The sequence below is a fragment of the Macrotis lagotis genome, chromosome 6 (assembly GCF_037893015.1).
Source record: "Macrotis lagotis isolate mMagLag1 chromosome 6, bilby.v1.9.chrom.fasta, whole genome shotgun sequence".
Taxonomy (NCBI): domain Eukaryota; kingdom Metazoa; phylum Chordata; class Mammalia; order Peramelemorphia; family Peramelidae; genus Macrotis; species Macrotis lagotis.
The window spans coordinates 80558842-80578218 of NC_133663.1; the positions used below are offsets into that span (position 1 = coordinate 80558842).

The 19377-nt window shown below is 33.3% G+C and overlaps 1 protein-coding gene across 2 annotated transcripts in view; it reads left to right on the plus strand.

The window, feature by feature from the left end:
* Positions 1-19377, plus strand: part of PTH2R (parathyroid hormone 2 receptor) — a 156907-nt gene that overhangs the window by 66163 nt on the left and 71367 nt on the right. For both annotated transcript variants that reach the window (XM_074191487.1, XM_074191486.1), the window contains exon 8: positions 1752-1810. In XM_074191487.1, coding sequence (XP_074047588.1) covers positions 1752-1810 — 59 coding nt within the window. The remainder of the gene's footprint in view (positions 1-1751; positions 1811-19377) is intronic.

The following is a 19377-nucleotide window of genomic DNA, read 5'->3' on the forward strand; positions in this document are numbered from 1 at the left end:
CAGCATATACTTGTGTTTCTTCTAACACAGACTTCTTACAAAATAAACAGTTGATAATGACTCTATATATGAGAATATAAATTATATATAATGTATGATTTGAGACAAAATATATAATTATGAAGAATATATTACATATATGTGATATGCATGTGTGTTTACATATGTGTATGTATACAAATCACATACATGTGTGTGCATATATGTGGTGTATATGTGTGTGGTATATATGGATACATATATATATATATATATATATATATATATATGTATATATATGTGAAACTATATGGCAACTAAGTGGCACATTATAAAGACACTCATCTTCCTGAATTCAGATCTAGCCTCAGATACTTACTATGTGACCCTAAGTCACTTAACTCTATTTGTCTCAATTCCTCATATATAAAATGACCTAGAGAAGGCAAACCATTTCATTATATGTGTCTATATGTAAATATGTGTGTGAATTGATTTTCCTTTATCTTTTTCACCTAATCCATATATATATATATATATATATATATATATATATATATATATATATACACACAAACACAGATATATATATCTGTGTGTGTGTGTGACATTTCAAATTGGTTGGTTCTGTCTTATTTTTATTCATTTTTGTTTGTTTTTTCATTCATTTGCTTATTGATTTATTGATTCATTTATTTTTTTTTGTGATGCAGTGTGTCATGTGGTAATAGTCAAATGAACCTAAGTTCAAATATAAGTCTGACACTTTCAATCTTTGTGACTTTGGACAAATCACAACTTTTTATGGTCTCAGTCTTCTCATATGTAAAATGAATTCTTCTTAAATTTAGAGTTTCTTAATTTATAAACTGGGTTTTTAAAAATATTTTTATAATTTTGGTTTCAATATATTTGCTTCCTATAAAATCTTAACTATTTCATTTTATGTTAAATTATTCTAAGGAGGACAATGTAGAATGCAAACTCCTTATGGGTAGGGCATTTTACTCTAAACATCTAATTTATAGGACCTGACACAATGGTACATAGGTACTTAATATACATCTGTTGATACACATAAAAAAAGACAAATAAAATTATTTAGAAGGAGCATTTAAACATGTAAATATTAAGATACTAAGACCATAGATACTGAAGGGCCCTGAATAGAGGGTATAATAAGAATTAGACTGAAGAAATTATTACTATCCTCAAATTATTAAAGAGAAAGGAAGAATTGCTTTATTGTGTGACCCTTAGTCCATTATTGAATTTAAATTCTATGCTCTATAAGCTTTCATCTTTCTAGACTGAAGTGTCTTAATCTACTAAGTTTATCTTCAAATTTCATCTCTCATACTTTTGATCATTTATTTTGCATTCAAATCATTGTACCATATAAAATCAGAAGCCAAATGTCAAGACCCTAACATATCTTTATTCTTCATCCCCTCAGTCATTTCCAGTTATACTTTGATCCTATAACTTCTCATGCTTTAATTAAGTCAACCGTGATATTTAATTTATCAGTTACAAGAAAAACAAATGTTGGTGACAAATTCTAGAGAGACTGGTAAGACATATGCACATAGGAGTAGATTCAATATAATTCCCTAGCTAGCTGATGTAATGAAAGTCATGGAAATTGTTTTAGAGCATAAAACAATATCTGACCTCTTTAAATCTGAGTCCAGTAAATTTTTTGAATGATAATTTTGTATGCTTAATAAATCTAAAATCAACATTATCACAAACTTTTTTTTTATTCATAGGATTTCCAGCAGTATTTGCCGTGGCCTGGGCAATGGTACGAGCAATGGTAGCAGATGAAAGTTAAGTATAAAAAGAAAGGGGAAAAAGAATATAGTCTTCTCACCAAATATATCCTTTAATATTTAAGGACTTCAGGATCTTGTCAATGATCAATGAGAAACTAATGTCACAAATGCTAAAAGCAATCTTACTCTTCTTTGTCCTTTAGTTGCTTTACAAGGCATATACCCAATCTGCTTGAGGTCTAGGTTGTAATTCTGGACTCCCTTATCCTTCCCCAGGGGAGGATTGGAGGGGCAGGAAACAAGGAATACAAAGGAGACAAGTACTCCATTAAGATCTCCAAGTGCTACACCAGTGCTTAAATACCTTTCCAGTCTCCAATCCACTCCCACTCCTATGGCACATACTAAAATAAGATTCTGCTGTTCAAGGACACCAGGTGAAGATAAATCACAATGCTCCCATACACAATGGCTCCCAACATATCCCCTTTCTTGTTTTTGAAACAAAATTATTACCTAATGAATGCCACAAAAGTTGTAAATAAAAGTTCATCAATAATATACACAAATGTCAATTTAACAAAACCAATATTCCCAAATTCCTTGAAATACATTTTATCCCCAATTTAAAAACAGACAAAGATTACAAAGTTTTTTGCTTTTGCACCAAAAAACCTTTCAAAGCAATCAAGTTCAAAATCCAAACTAAAAGGAGTAACTTTTAACTCGGGTAACATTTAACTATTACAGATCTGAATTACACACACACACACACACACAAACAGAGAAGTTTACACATTAAGACTAACACAGAAACAACTCTCTTGTATCTCATTTACCAGACCTTGTTACTTTATTTTTTTTATTTTTAATTTTTAGGTTTTTGCAAGGCAAATGGGGTTAAGTGGCTTGCCGAAGGCCACACAGCTAGGTAATTATTAAGTATCTGAGACCAGATTTGAACCTAGGTACTCCTAAATCCAATACCGGTGCTTTATGTACTACACCACCTAGCCACCCCTTGTATCTCATTTACCAAGCTAAGATTGATACTCTGACCAGTACCAGATCTCAGAATATAGAAACATTTCCCCACCTCTCCAGGGCAGTAGAGAAATGTAAAATGCCCTATAGATGTTCAAATATACACATACATAACCAATCATAATATAAGCCATAGTTACAGACTTCATTTGAAAGACAAAATCCAAATTTCCCAATCTAAGGAAAAATCTTCTTCCCCTTTTTTCTTAACTAATTGAACCACAAAGCTTCCCAATCAATAATCTATTGCAAAACATAGTCATTGCCCACCCACCCCCTCCCCAAACAGGAAGAAGGCATGGAGTTCCCTTGATTTCCAAAATAAGTTTTTGGAGGGTTCTTCTCCGCAAAGTCTACATTTCATTTGAGACATAAGCTTTGAATTTTGAAGTTCCAAAAAGGGAAGATTTCCCTTCTCCCTCCCCGCTCCCTCTGCAGAGGGTGGGAGTGGCAGAGAATTCAAGAAAGCATTTGAAATCACCTAAGGGGTTAACACCAGTACAACCTGGAGTTGTGGCACTTAGTGACCAGTAACCATCACCATAACAAACAACAGAATATGACACTTTTGTTCTCAACACAGGAAGCACAGCTAGTGTTACATTTCCAGCCTTCTGCTGCCGAGCAATGGCCAAGTTTCAGCTGGCTGTAGTCTGGCAAGTGAAACTTGTGGCTTCTGGAGTGAAACTCATCCTCCATGTCAAGGTCTACATCAACATCAAGGTCTGCATCAGGGTCTTCAGCAATGCTGCAAAGTCATTAAAGTTGCCTATAGGTTTAGGGGTTTGGATCATGCTTAACATGCATAGTACAGTCAGGCCAGCAGCTGGGGCCAAAAAGGAGCAGCAGGCTGGTTCTCTGCATCTAGTTCATTGTGCTGGTGTGGACTTCTGCTGAGCAAGAAGCTTCATGCCATGCAGCACTACATGGCACTTCCACTGATTCCTCAATGTTGAGTTCCTATCACTTTCTTGGGCTATGGGGCTGATACTCGGCAGCAAAAAAAAGCTGCTTGAGGAAGCTCAGTCCCCCTGCAGCACTGCCTTGGAGACTCCACTTTCCAACTCAACAGCAGCCCCAATCAGAGAATCTGTGCTACTTCTAACCCCTAATTGATTAATATATCTCTTCCCCATAATATTGTAGGGAATCCTTCATCTAGGAAAGGAGTGATAATCCCTGCTTTATCTTCTTTTTCTTCATTTCAAGGGTTGACATGAAATTTCTGTTTCCTATCTACCTCCAATGCCTACTAAGTTAGTATCAGCAACCTGCTTAGACCAAGCATGTGGCCAGTTTTGTGTGGGGAACACAGTCCGATCTGCCCCAGTGTCAATCAATCCTAGGAAAGCAATTCCTTCTACTTGGATAATACAAAGAGGTTTTTCTGAAGAAATCATAGTTGTAAACATAATTTCATTGTGGTTTCTCTGCTTTGACCCCTTTTTCAACTCACTTTCCTTCCTAATTATACCAGATCTTAAAAAACACATAACTGAGCTACATATTGGTTCTCATTTATGTAGCTATCATCATCATTAGCATTCATTATTGAGAAAACATGTGAGTATACTCTGGATTAGGTGGAGCCAAAATGATCGCAAACTCTTCATCCATTAATCATAGAGGATGAATAGATACTTTAGTAGAAGCATAGGGAGGCAGCCTAAATTTCCCAGCACTTTTGACTCTCAATAGTTTGATATGGGTCGGCTTACTGCCAAAGCTGCATATTGGTTTTTCCATTTGATCTCCTGCTGGTCCTGAACTGTCATACCCCATGACTGTTTTTTATGGGTCCCTGGGAGAGGGCCCCTTTCTCCTTTTAAATTTTGTTATCTACATTCTGATGCCCAGTGTCCTGCCTTTTCACACTTTGGCATGGAGATTTAGGATGATGTGTCTTGACCTTTCTGGGTTTAGCTCCTTGGGCACTCCAGCAATCTTTCTTTAAATGTTCGGGTTTTCCACAAACAAAGCAAGTCCATTTCTCTTTATTTCCAATGCACATATTAGCAAATGCTTCTGTCATTAATTCTGTCTGATATATTTGAGACCCTACTCTGTCACATCTTTGAATCATTTCCTCAATGGTGACATCCTTTCTTAAGCCAATCATTGCTTTCTGACAATCAGCATTTGCATTAGCCCATGCTAATTGTTTTATTAATACATCTATTCCTGCTACATCTCCTAAAGTTCTTCCTACTGCCTCCTGTAACCGGGCAAAGAAATCTAGAAAAGCCTCATAATTTCTTTGTCTAATAAGTGCAAATGGTTATTTCTTTTCATTTTGTATTGCAATATGTCCCAAGGCATTCTTTACACAAGTAGAAATTCTTTCATATGTCTCTAACCCATAATATAGTTGGTCTACATCACTGAAAATTTGACCTGTGCCACTTAACTGTTCATAATATGTGGTGGCATTGGGACCTTGTGCATTCCTCAAAGCCATCTGCCTACATTGTTCTACAAACTCCATCATCCAAAAATCAGATTATCTGGGTGACAAACATGCTCTATCTTCTTCCAATCATTAGGTGTTAATATGGAGCATGCAAGAGTATCCAATTGTAGCCAGACAAAAGATCTTGCCCCATATACCGCCACTGCCTTCTTTAAATCTCTGACTGTTTTTATATCTAGTGGCTTATGTCTTCCCCTAAGGTTTCCTGGATTAAAAGGCTCTGGCTCCTCAATAACAGGATATGACTGAAACTCAGCTCCTAGATCCATCAAACTGTCTCTCTGATCTTTGGCTTTTTTGATGGCCTTTTGTACTGCTGAAATCTCTTCCCTAGGTGCTGTAGGACTGATCTTGATAATACTTCTTTATTTCGTCTGCCTCAAGCCATGGAGGCAAATGCACTTTCACTTTACCTTCACTTTCCTCCACATTTCCTTGTTCCAATTTCCTTAACATCAGCCCTATGGTAAACTTGTTACCTTCTCCAGAGTCCTCTGCTCTGGGATGTCATCGCTTTTCTTGCTTGTATCTGCCATGTCCTTCTCCTGGACTTTACTCAGATAACACCACCTTTATTGTCCCTGTTCAGGCTCCAATATGTAGAGTCCCAATTCTGGACTCCTTTATCTTTCCACAGGGGAGGGTTGGAGGGGCAGGAAACAAGGATTACAAAGGAGACAAGTACTCCATCAAGATCTCCAAGTGCTTCATTTATTTACCAAAACACCATTGCTTAAACACCTTTCCAGTCTCTAATTCACTCCCACTGGCATGGCACTTAGTAAGATAAGATTCTGGTGTTCCAGGACACCAGGTGAAGATAATTCACAATGCTCCCTTATACAACAATTCCCAACACTATGTTATATGAAACAGCCATAAAATGCTACAGTTCCATTTCTTCAGCTGGTAAAGGCAAACTGGATGTATTTAAACTGCAGTTAACTGACCATCTGCGTACATATACACATATATTGCATTACAAAGATTTAATCTGGCATTTTTTCCCAAAGTTCAAAATTCCAAGTTTATAATTAATGGAGAAAATTATGTTTTAGGTTCTTTTCAACTATTTCTTTTTTAGATAAAAGAAAATATGTTGTAAAGTTTTTAATAACACAATAATTTTCTGAAAGTTTTAATAACAATAAATCTAGTAAAGTATAGCATACAATTTTCAATGTACTTTCCTACACCCTATCTCATTAAAAAACTAAATTGAATATTCAGTTTTCCTTAAATAATTCAACCTACATACTCCCTTTTCTAACTTCAGTAGCACTTGTCTATAAAGAACTAATAGTGTAGTCAGGTAATTAGAAATTGCTTAAGTTTAATCTTTCCATATTAGAAAGAGAAATGCTTGTATAGTATAGTATTGTAGTGAAAATGTTAACAGTCAAAGAACAGCAAAAATGCACTGTATTTGTGACTGTTGTCAGCTATTTTCTGTCAAATTGTGGGTCACTTGATGAAATGCTTTTAATTGATTTCAGGAAAACTTTGTGAAGAACCTCTCTTCCCATGTCCATGTCTCTCCATGTCCCTATTTTTGCATATATCCCTCTAGGGAATGAATGATGGATGAACATTTAATGGCTCATTTTTCATTTTATTTCTGGGCTGAGCAATGATGAGTCAAACTAGAAAAGAAAATTCTATCTGGTACATGGACTCTCTTGTTTTAGTCAAATTCATTAAGAAAAAGAATATAATGGTAATTTTAAATGAGATGAGTTAGTTGTTAATGCATTTAGCCTTAGCTGTCATGTCAAAAGAATAGAGTATAATTAAGAATCTGAACATCCTGTACATTTTTATGCTTATAGTATTTTTAGCTTTAAGATTCTAGAAATAAAAGTCTAATTTTAGAATTCACTATAATTCAATTATTATTTATTGTATACAGATCATTATGAAAGATGCTGGAAGAGAAATGAAGTTTTTGATAAACTCATGGAGTTTACTGACCAATAGGAAGACAGGCAATATATCCAAATATCTAAACCAAATGTAAAATATAGTAAATAAATACAAAAGGTGCACCCATAGTAATAGGTGGGGTCAAAACAGAAAGTCATTACTCATTGGTGGGGATCAGGGTGAACTTCATGCAGAGGGTTACATTTGAGCTTGACTTTTGAACTTAACATATTAAAGCTGAGTTTGAAATTTGCAATAGTAGATGCAATGAGCATTCTTTGACTTGATGACCACATTACATTCCATCCAAAAAGTCAAGATGCTTTAAAAAAAAGATGAATAATGAAAGAGCATTATAAAGATGCATCTCACTCTAGAATTACTAAAGATTAGCTTAATTTTCTTTTTGTATAGCAATTTCACTCAATTTATCACTAATTTCTTCTTGTATCACTTTGTTTTCCACCTAAAAAATAACATATTGTGATTTAAAATAAAATAAAATCATAGGTAGAATTTCAAAAGTTGGGAGAAACAAGGAAGGGGGAAGTCTAAGAATTCATTACAATTATAAGGAAAAGTTGACATAAAGGCATAGAACCAAGAAGTTAGAAGACTTGTATACATACTTTAGCATAGGGGGCAGCTAGGTGGAGAAGTAGATAGAGCATCAGCCCTGGAGTCAGGAGGACCTGAGTTCAAATCCAACTTCAAAGACTTAATAATTGTCTAGCTGTGTGACCTTGACCAAGTCACTTAATCCCATTGCCTTAAATAAATAAAATTCAAAAATTAAAAATACTTTAGCATAATTGAAAAATGGTGGTGATAATAGTCAGAGAGTTGTATTACAAAAGGATGGAAATGTAGAAGAGCATCAAATTATAGAATACCTAATTCCACGCTATAGAACTTGGACTTAGAAAATCATAATTCTGAGTTCAAATCTAACCCCAGATGCTTAATATTTGTGACTTTGAGCACTAAATCAATTAATGTAATTGCTTCAGTTCCTTTAATTGTAAAATGTTGGTGATAATAGCATTAGGATCAAAAGAGAAAATATTTATAAAGTATGCACAGTGCCTTTCATATAATGGGTACTATATAAATTCTGTTGTAATTATTATTTATTATTATTATTAGTGACCAGAGAAATGATATAAGAAATTCTGAGCATAATGAAAATAATGTGGAAGTAGTCCAAAGGATGATATTTAAATTTGATTTATTAGATATTTATATTAGATAATTAGATAATAATAGCCCAGGATAAGAATCAGCACTCAGTGGAGGTATATTCTAAAATGGCATGGCTCATGTCAAATGAAGGAAAACTGGAATCCCCCTTTCTAACATAAAGTGTTTTTAAAACTATGATTTTCATTTCATACATCATCCCCTTTGGTCCTTACAACATCTCTGTGAGGTAAGTTTAATAAATAATAGTGTCCTCAAGTTCTAGATGAGAAAAATTAGAGTCAAGGATGTTAAATGATTTGCCCAAAGTCCCACAGCTAGTCCCAAAAATGGGATTTCAACCCAGGTATCCCAACTACAAATTCACCAACTTCTCCTAAATCAGAGTTAATAGAGTCAAGAATATGGATATGAGAGGGATTGCAAAGGTAGAATCAACAGGACTTGGTAAAGGTAGAAGCAAGAAGATTAAAGATAGTACCAGGGTTTCGGGGGGGGGGGGGGGAGGCAGAGACCAAATGAATGGTGGTACTGTTAGCAGAAAAACGGAAATTAAGGTAAGCAGGTGTGGGGGGAGGGTAGCAAAAAAGATCAGCTTAGTTTTGAACATTTGAACTTCAGGTGCCATTGGAGATAAAAATAAAAATTTCCCAAAATTGAAAGTATAGATCTAAGATTTAAGTATCATATAGAAGAGATTTTATTCAAAGCCATGGGAATATATAAGATTGATAATGAAAAGATTATAGAAGGAAAAGGAAAAAAGAGACTTGGGAAAGCCTTATAGGATCAGGTTGAAGAAGAATGATGAAACTTAAAATCAACTTTCACAGAAAAATTAGAAATGAAAGAAAAATTTCCCTCTTCAGGTTGATTTTTCCTGTTTCCCATAGGGTAATGAAACCTGTAGCGAATTTTGAATTTCAGTGACTTTTGTGCCCAAAGGCTTAATGATTGAAATTGCTTGAAAAAATATGCAACCTTTGAGTTACATTAAAGTAAATTTTTGTTCAGCATAAAATTTCTCTAAAGATGGAAGGTAGCTTTTAGTGAGGCATTGGTAATTGCTCTCTCCCTAATGAAATTTTGTTACCCAGTAGCAGAGACACTCTGAAAGCTTTCTTAGATGTCAAATTTGCTGTAGAGATGTAATAAAATCCAGTGGGGAGTAGGGTATATTTCAGTCTCTCCAAAGAAAACGTTATCCCTTCCTTGGACAAATGTTTAAGATTAGCAGAGGTCCTAGGTTATTTTCAAATTAATTATCAAATTTATCAAAATAATAAATTAATTTCAAAAATACCTCAGATAGTATTTATTTTTCTTTGCATTCTAAATGGTCACCCTAAATGTGGACAAAAAATGTGTTACTGAGGATAAAATTCATAATATAGCAAATATATTAAGACTGTGTTCTGATCAAAGTATGAGAAAATAAAAGCACAGGCATAGAGCATTTATTAAGTGACTTCTAAGTGGTAAATACCAAAAGGGATATGAAGGGAAATGAAGCATGGACCTACCCTCATGGAGTTCATAATTTCTTTAGAGAGATAAGATGCAAAAAATGTTAATAATTAGTATTTTTAACTTCTTAAAATGTATTATATGCAGCTTTACTAAAAATGGAAAATTTAAAATTTTTGAAATAATTTATTTTAAATTATCTTAGTTGTTGAGGGAGAAGAAAATTGGAGGGGGCATAATTTTTAAACAATGCTAGCTAATATCTGAATCCAAATTGAGTGTCCAAAATATATATATATATCTAAAATTATCACCCAAACCCTGCTGAATTTCCACACCTTCCCCTCAAAATGTTCAATTCCTGATTGATTATACTTACTAGTGAGGTAAGTATAATAAAAAAATAGTATCCTCAAGTTCTAGATGAGGAAAATCAAAGTCAGAGATGTTAAATGATTTGCCTAAAGTCCCACAATAGTCCCATAAATGGGATTAGCACGGAACAGATAAAAATTATTCAAGTGACTAACTGATACAATACTTTGGGTCAGATCTAGCCTGACACTTACTGGTTGTGTGACCTTAGGCAGGTCATTTCACCTCTGCTTTAATATACTAAAGAAGGAAATGTCAAACTATTTCCGTCTTTGCCAAGAAAAACCACATGGACAATGTGGGTCACAAAGATATGAAGAGTTGGACATGATTGAATGACTGAATAACAAGCTAATTTTTACTTGCTCATTGCTACAAGAAATTGATCTTTCAGGGAGTGTGAAAAATCATATAAGGAAGACGCTTTGTAAGAAAGACAGATAGCTGAATGCAGTCGTTCAATTTTACATCCCTGCTTGTTTTTTTTTATATGCTTGTTTTAGCCACCAACAGTTTAATTTATTAGAAGTTTGCTAGTATATGACAATAGTTTGCTGGCAAGTGATTTGCAAAATCACTGAAAATAGACTGCAAGAATTAGTTATATAATATACAGACACAGAGATTTAAAAACTGGAAGTTATCTTAAAAATTGATGAGTCTAACTCCCTCATTTTAGAAGAAAACTGAGGCAAGAAAAGTTATGCTACTTGCTGAAGATCACTCAGAAACTTGATAATGGTGCCAAAACTAGAACCCACGTGGCCTGAATTTCCATTTAGTTCTTTTTCACCATACCACATTGCAATCCCACAGCCAATTAATTCCTTTCATGTTTTATTGTTGTTTATGTGGTCATAGTCAAACTCAATGATTGCTTTATTGTGAAGAACTCCCCCAGGTGAAAACTCCTTTCATTAATATAGTCTGGCAATTCATCTGGAAATTATAGTTTCATAGTTTCATAGGAACATCAGGAAGATGGAAGGCTAAATCATGCCTATGATCACACAGACAACAGAAATCAAAGGCAGGATATATATATATATATATATATATATGTATATATACATATATATATATATATATATATATATATATGAGAGAGAGAGAGAGAGAGAGAGAGGCATCTAGTCACTGCCCACTAAGCTCAGCTGACTCTTAATGACCTAATTGCTATAAAAATCCCCATCCTCTTTATCCCATCATCCCAATGGTGAGGAAGGTACAATGAGGTATCAGCTTCCAGTCACTTAATCTAAAGAACTACTGAACTAACTTCCATATTTTCATAAACAAGTCGGTCCTGATTAGTATGAATAATGAATCTAGTGATTTGGCTACATATATTTGAATTTGCACTATTCAAAGTTAAATTATGCAAATTTTGGTTATTGGTTTCAACCTAATGGAAATATTTACTATAAATTTTAATAATGGGATGATTCATAAGATTAGTAATTTGAACCAATCTATACCTAGATGTAATTTCCACAATACATATTGGACACCTGATATGAACTGGTGTTAGAGGAATTGTGAGTTTAGAAGAATTCATAGTACTTTGAGAATTCCAAGGAGTAATTCTTTTCTCCTTATAAAGTTAGGATTCCATCCTATTATGGAGATAATATCTGAGCTGAACTTTGAAGAATTGCTGAAAATAAAAAAGAATTATAGCAGAAATGAGGGAAGGACATTCTAGGTGTCATTAATGGTGGGAACAAAGACATAAAATTGAGAAAGCCACCAGATGAGTTCAAAAAAGAGTGAGAAATTCAATTTGACTTAACTGTAGGGGATAAGAAAGGAGAGAATGCAAATGCTGCTGGAAGATAGACTCAAAGGCCTCTAATATCAAAAAGAAGATTGAAAGCTTATGAAATGAAAAACCAAAGAATAATTATAATTGCAGGTACTTTAAATTTTAGGATACTGCTTGCCTACTTCAAATAAAAGTATTTTGTGATTCTGCTAATCTTCTGTTTTTAAATTTCTGTTGGTTTTTTTTAGTAAAATGCACCTTAGTGTGATGAAACACTATTAATGAAAAACATGTACTATTTTTTATTTGAGGGAAAGAGTAGGTTTCAGATATAATACTATAAAGAATAAAAAATTACAAAACAGAAAAAACTGTACAGTTTTGTGGTTAGCAAATTGCTAAACTATATTTTCTACATTCTTCATGTAGAATGTCTTATAAGTCACAGAGAAGGCAGTTTTTCCATAATAGTAAATTCTGGACAGTTAGTTTGAGAGATCCTTTTATTTTTCTTGACTGATCTTGCATCATTTGATAAACAGGCACATTCATATTGCACTAGAAACAGATCAATCAGTTCAGATATCAACAGAATTACTTTCTCTCCCCTACAATTTTAATATGATTCCTTCAGCAACTTGAACATCCTTTCTCAGTTTTACTCTTGTGAATGCTTCTAATAAGTGTGAAAATATTTGAAGAGTAATGATTCAAATGTTTACTTTAGTTCAGTAAATAGATTAATTTGAACAATTTTCTGGTGGCATGAATGACATTATTGGAAAAAAAAATATAGATACTAGTCTCTACCTCTTGTTGCTTGGACAAAAGTTAAAGCATGAATTCAACAGGATCCTTTTTTTCAACCAGGATGCTAACTACTTGGTTAACAAAATACAGAATAGGATAAGGTAATCCAAAAGAAAAAAAGTAGAAGTTAAGGGGACTAGAAAAGACTTCTTACAGAAGGTTGACTTTGAGCTGAGTATTGACAGAAGTCAAAGAAACTGAAAGACAAAGGAAAAAGATAGAATATTCCAAGTATTGGTGCAAAACCAAAGCAAAATGCCTGGAACAGAAGATAGAGTTGTTTTAAAGAGAGCATAAAGGTTTGTTATTGATCATTGAATATGTAAAAGAGAGTAAAATGCAAAAACACTAGAAAGGTAGTAAGGCACCCATATTATGAAGAAACTTTAAATACCTTTAAAGTTAATACTTTTCTATTTTCTATTTTATTTTACTTTATACTTTAATACCTTTATACTTTAAATTTATAGTAACTGCAGAAAGAACACTGATCTAAAAAAGTCAGAAACCCTGATTCTGCCAATTGTGTGACCTTAGAAAAGTCATCTAAACTCTATGAATCTCTAATACATCATGTTTAAATAATCTCACAGGATCCTTGTGAAGCAGAAGTATGTATCATAAATTGTAATATACCATCATAATATTAAATAATTATAATTATTATCTGATGTTAAATCATTGCTGACTGTAATGGGGTACTAATCTCATTTGAAGTCTCTCCATTAAGTTGGATTATGGACAGATGTACTATCTTTATTTTTGTTATACTCTCTATTTCCAAGTCTGACAATTATTGTTAAAAACAAGTTATTTTTACAAATTGCCTTATGATTATAAACCATTTCCAAATTTCCCTATTTGAGTAATGATTATATGACACAAGGTTAAAAGTGGTTTTTCTCAGGTTGCAATGAGCAGAGATTCAAACACAGAAATCTTGTCTCTGGTTCTTTCCATTCACCATATTGACTGAATTAAAAATTGAAAAGATAACATTTTATAACATGTCACTAAAGAATAATGGAGAGAACCACAGATGAAATTTGAAACAATGATTTTCCCCTCATACTCGATGGTTTTTATTATATCTACTGTTCCATTCATTTTAATATCATACTACATTTGAATTGTTAATGTGCAACAACTTGAATAGAACAACACTGAGAGAATGTCTTCAATTGTAATCATAATAAACAGGGTGGTGAAGTATTATATACTTTAAGGACAAAACAAAGAATCATTTTGTACTTGGCTGTTCATCAACTTCATTAACATATCATCTATGCTTGAAATAATTTTAACCATGCTCATAGTGTTCTCTAAAGAATTATCCTGTGTGCCAATGACTATCTCTATCATATTCAGTTTTTCTGGGGGAAGATACTGACTTTTCTAATTAAAATGCCAAATTCTATAAACTCTCCAAATGAGTCTTCCAATTTGCCAGACACATCAGACTTGTGTGTCATTTTTCATTAATTGCAGTTTTAGGGTTTTCTTTCCTTTTACTAGACCTGTGTTTCCCACATTGCAAGGAACTCACATTGAGCAGTTTTCAGTGCCAATATATAATTTTATGCTAGAAGAGAAGTTCTTAGCATATTCTTTTTGTATCATTGAACCATGGAAGGCAAGCCTATGGCCCCCTTCCCAGAGTAATAATTTTAAATACATACAATCCATAAGATTTCTAAGGCAACCACTTGTATGGAAATACAGTTAACAAAGCCTTCATGACTAAAGAGTTTAAGTAACTTAACCAGGTCACAGAGCCAGGGTGCATCAGAGAAAGGATTTGGGTCTTTCTTGGCTCTGAGGCAAGCTCTTATAATTTAGGACCTTTTATTGTCCTGCCACAGGTTCAGTGAGATTCTCCTATTTTGTGGTTTGGGTTTAGTTATAAAAGATTATACAGTTTAGAATGTGGTAAAAACTGACTTAGCTTGAATTTTATTTACATTTTAACATGAGGAAATTAGACTCAACATTTAACAAAACTACTATATTGCAACATTTTCAAATTGGAAGAGACTTCTTAGTCCAAATGATAATTATTCATGAATTCCCTCTTTACCACACCAAGAAATGTCCAATTTTGTATAGTTCTAGTTGCAAGTTAAGACACTTTCCTCCCCATTAAGCCTAAATCTTCACCTCTGCAATTTCTACTCATTGCTTCTAGTTGTGGTCTCTGAGGCCAAGACTAATATTTGTAATCACTCTACCACAGAAAAGAACTTGAAATACTCAAATATCATTATCATTTCACTCCTTACAATCTAACTTGGACAATTCTACTCTTCTCCAGTGCAAAGTATCTCCAGTTCCATCAACAAAACCACTAAAAATTCTAACTGATACCAAAGCCTGTAACATGGCAACAATGTTCTCAACCCTTTTATAGGACTATGTAAGTTGGCCTCTATTCACGACTTCATTCATGATTACTAAGAAAGAGGATCTATTGTGTAGAATTTATACTTAGATTATAGTTTAGCTTCACTTATACTGTCAGTTTTGGTCAAACATTCTCCCTCTCAAGGTATAGATTAGACTAAGTCTAGGATAGAGAATGGGTTCTTTCCCTCATATTATCTTAAGGTGGTCAAAAGAAGTAAATGTACTTTTATTCATGGAAAATGATTTATTGAATAATGATTTACCTCTGAAGGAGATAGTAAAAAAGTACAAGGTATTCTTGTCCTCTGTAAGCTTGTCATGAATTTCAATTCCTTGCTCACTAATTAGATTTTCATTAAACCAGTTCATGTCTAAGGGACTTTTAATAAATAAATAGATATTATTATTTTGTTAATCAAAATATTAAATTATTATCATTATCATTTATATACTTTAAATTTTGTGAGTTTGTTACTATGATTTCCATTAACAATTTCTCTGAATGGAAATGATGAAGATTTTTCTTCATGATTTCAGTTTGTAAGTTGTCTTTTAGAACCCATATTATAGAGAAATATTGTGAAATAAATATCATCCATGGATTCTACTCAGTGAAAATGAAACACTTTCTAAAATAACTTGAAATAAAATTTAGTTTGCTTAGGGAATAACATTTATTTATAAATCAATTCAATCCTCAAAAATTTATTTAGGATTTATTGTGGGCTGGAATACAAATGCAAAAATGACCATCCTATGAGTTTATATTGTAATAGGGAGTTATAACACATGTAGGGAAATGATAGGGTAGTATGTCTCCATCTAAAAAAGTCACAAAGATTTTGAGGGAAGTCATGTGCCAGTATATTGTCATATCTTTTTTGGTCACCAGGGTAGTATTTATTGATTGTTCTATGAGTAAGAGGTGGAAATAGGGTGGGTATGATGTGAGTGACATGGCAGTGAGACAGATAGCAATATTCCTCTGGTGTCCTGTTAGAGTACTAGAGGGAACATGAAAATTTTAAAAATCCATTAACCAAAGTTCCTGAGATTCTAAACAGTGTGAAATGATTTGATCAGCTGAATGATTATGCCACTGAGAGCTAGGCATTGAAACACTATTAGAGTTTTCAACAGTGGACATTTGATAGATACTAATTGGATTTTAGTTTTATATGATAGTGCTGGAAAATTATGGATTAAATTCTTTGGAATAATTAAATGTACCTAAAGACAAGGCATGAGACTTCCTTGTTAGGCAATAATTTGGGGAAAATGGATAGAGCACTGGATTTAAGGATAGTGAGGATGAGTTCAAATCCAGACTCTGATACTTATTAACTCTGTGATCGTGAACTAATCCCTTTAAACTCTCTGGATTTCCTCTTCCATAAAATTTTTGGGCTGAACCAAATGACCTTTAAGGTTTCTTTTAATTATAAATCTATCATCCTATAATTGTCATTTTTTACTTTCCATAAAATCTTCATGTGAGCAATTTGATCCTGGATCTTTCTTCGGATTCTGATTCACTTGGGAATATTGGAACTGAATTGTTCAAATTAAATTTTCCCACATTTGTTTGTTTGCTCTTTGCTTTGAGGGAATCTTTTGAGATGACAGGATAAAGTGAAAATAATCCTAAAATCAAGCTTTAATTCTATGCCTGCAACTAGTTTGTGAGGTTAGGTTATTCATTTAATCACTCTGGATCTCAGTTGCTAGAATTCTACCTCTCCCAACCTCTTTATCTGTAAAATTAATTGACAAGCATTTTTCCTAATAAGTATCAAGCAAGCAATGTACTAGGCTACAAAGATAAAAATAAAATAATCACTTCTCAAGAAGTTTATATTCCATTGAGGTAGAGAACAAATACACATACTTATACCTAAGATATAGTCACGGAATCATTTTGACAAAAGATGCAAGCAGCATAAGGGATCAGGAAAGGATTCAAGTAAAAGAAGGTAGATTTTAAATGAAACTTTAAAGGAAACTGGAGTTTTCTAAGATATGCAAATGAGAAGGTTTTTCCAGACATAGGGAACAGTCAATGCAGACAAAGAAAGGGAGATAGAATACCATGTATGAAGGAACTTCCAGTTTGACTGGAGTCTAATGGGCAAAAGCAATGTACAATAAAGTTGTAATGGTTGATTGGAGCCAGGGTTTCAGGAGTTTATGTGAGATCCTAGAAGTAAAAAGGAAGTATGAATATTTGTTATATAGGAGAGTGATGTGTTAGCCTGAAGCTCTTGGAAAATGCTTAAGGTTAAATGATCTCTAAGATCACTTCCAACCTGTCTGTAATCAGTATCTAGGACAATTACCACTCTAAATTTCTATAATTTTGAAATTTTCCAAAATAAATATTCCAAAATTCCAAAAATATTACCAAAAAATTCCAAAATTCTTTGTGGTACTGGTGATCTCCTCACTCCTACCTGTGGTCCTTTTTTTTTTTTAACATATTTACATATGCATATTTTTTGCTTGGGTTGTATTCAGTGTTAGCAACTTAGTCAAAAGGAAAGAAATAAAAAGTAACAATAGTGTGTGCATATAAACATTCGTTTTATTTAATTTTGTAAATTAGCAAAATGTCTAAATAACAAAAAAATGTATTTCCTTTTTGCCCTATTTCCACCAAGGAGGAAAAAAGGAAAATTAAAAAACAAAACCAGAGTAGCAAATATATAGAATCAAACAAAAAGAAATGCATTTATCAATATAAAAGTTCATAATCCACTTCAGTATTAGAAAAGCATAGACAAATCCTAAAATTGGGAGAGAAATGTTGGTAAAATAAAGTTCTGCAGAGATTAAGTCAAGTAAAGTCAGAGGCAGTAGATTTGATTATCCCCTTGAATAAGCTTCCAGTTCTTCCTGGGTATATTAAGAACAAACAAAGGCACAGGCTTATGTGTTAGATCAGCAGTGACAGTGATAAACACAATGAGATGAATGCCTTGCTGATCAGCTTTTTCAGTTGTTTTGTTCTCAAAGCAGAGCTAAAAACCTTGGGAAATTCTTACAGAGTAATGGAGACTTCCTTATCTGAAGCCATGATCATTTACTTTTTGAGCTGTCAGTATGAATTATGTGAAGAAATTAAGCCTAAGGCTACTTCATCTGTGATTTGGAAAGAATCGGTGAATAGGCATAGTAACCAATCTTTGGTAATATAAGGACATTGAAGGAGAGGGAAAAGTCAAGCATGAATCTGAAGCTCTAAGCCTGGAGAAAGTGATGCAGCTTTATTTTAATGAACCAGGAAACATTTATTAACTGTCTACTACTGTATGTAAGGAATTGTGTGAGGTACTGAGATATAAAGATGCAAAATGAGGCAGTTCCTACTTTCAATGAATTTACAGGCTTCTTGGGTTGGTGTAGTGTAACCATATATCTGAAAAATAATGCTAAAATAGACTAATTGTGGGAGTAGGAAACCCCAAAGTTCCCTGATTAACAGAGAAAGTAGTACAGATTTCATATGTTGCTGCCAAAATATAATTCATTACCCTTTATAATGTTTAAAAGGAAGATGATTAAAATAGATAAGCAAGGGAAACATAAAATGAGAAAAATATCTAACTGCAGAAATAAGTATTTTTTGGTTATTTGTTTGCTTGACATGTTAAAGATGTTCTCATGAAGGGTTTCTATTCACATGTAAGAAGGTTAATAGAATAAGAAGAGAAATATAGTAATATAATTAAAAAGAGACTGCCAAAGGGATTATTCTAAGCTACATTTCATAATGGAGATTTTGTTGCACTGCCTTGTACCATCTTCATGGGTTAAGTAAAATATAATCATTTGGGGGTTTTTTTTAGATATATACAAGAAATTCAAGAGTTTTTTATTACAAAGGTCCAAGATGAAAACTGTTATTATATTTTTGTCTGTTGTATTTTTTATATTCCCACACAAAAGGGGGCAGCTTGGTGGCACAGTGGATAGAGCACTGGTCCTAGAGTCAGGAGGATCTGAGTTCAAATGCAACCTCAGAAATTTAATAATTACCTAGCTGTGGGACCTTGGTCAAGTCACTTAACCCCATTGTCTTGCCAAAAAAAGCCCCCAAAACTATATTCCCATACAAAAAAAACTCCATGAAATTTTGTAAGCATTTTTCTGTCAACAAGTTTTAA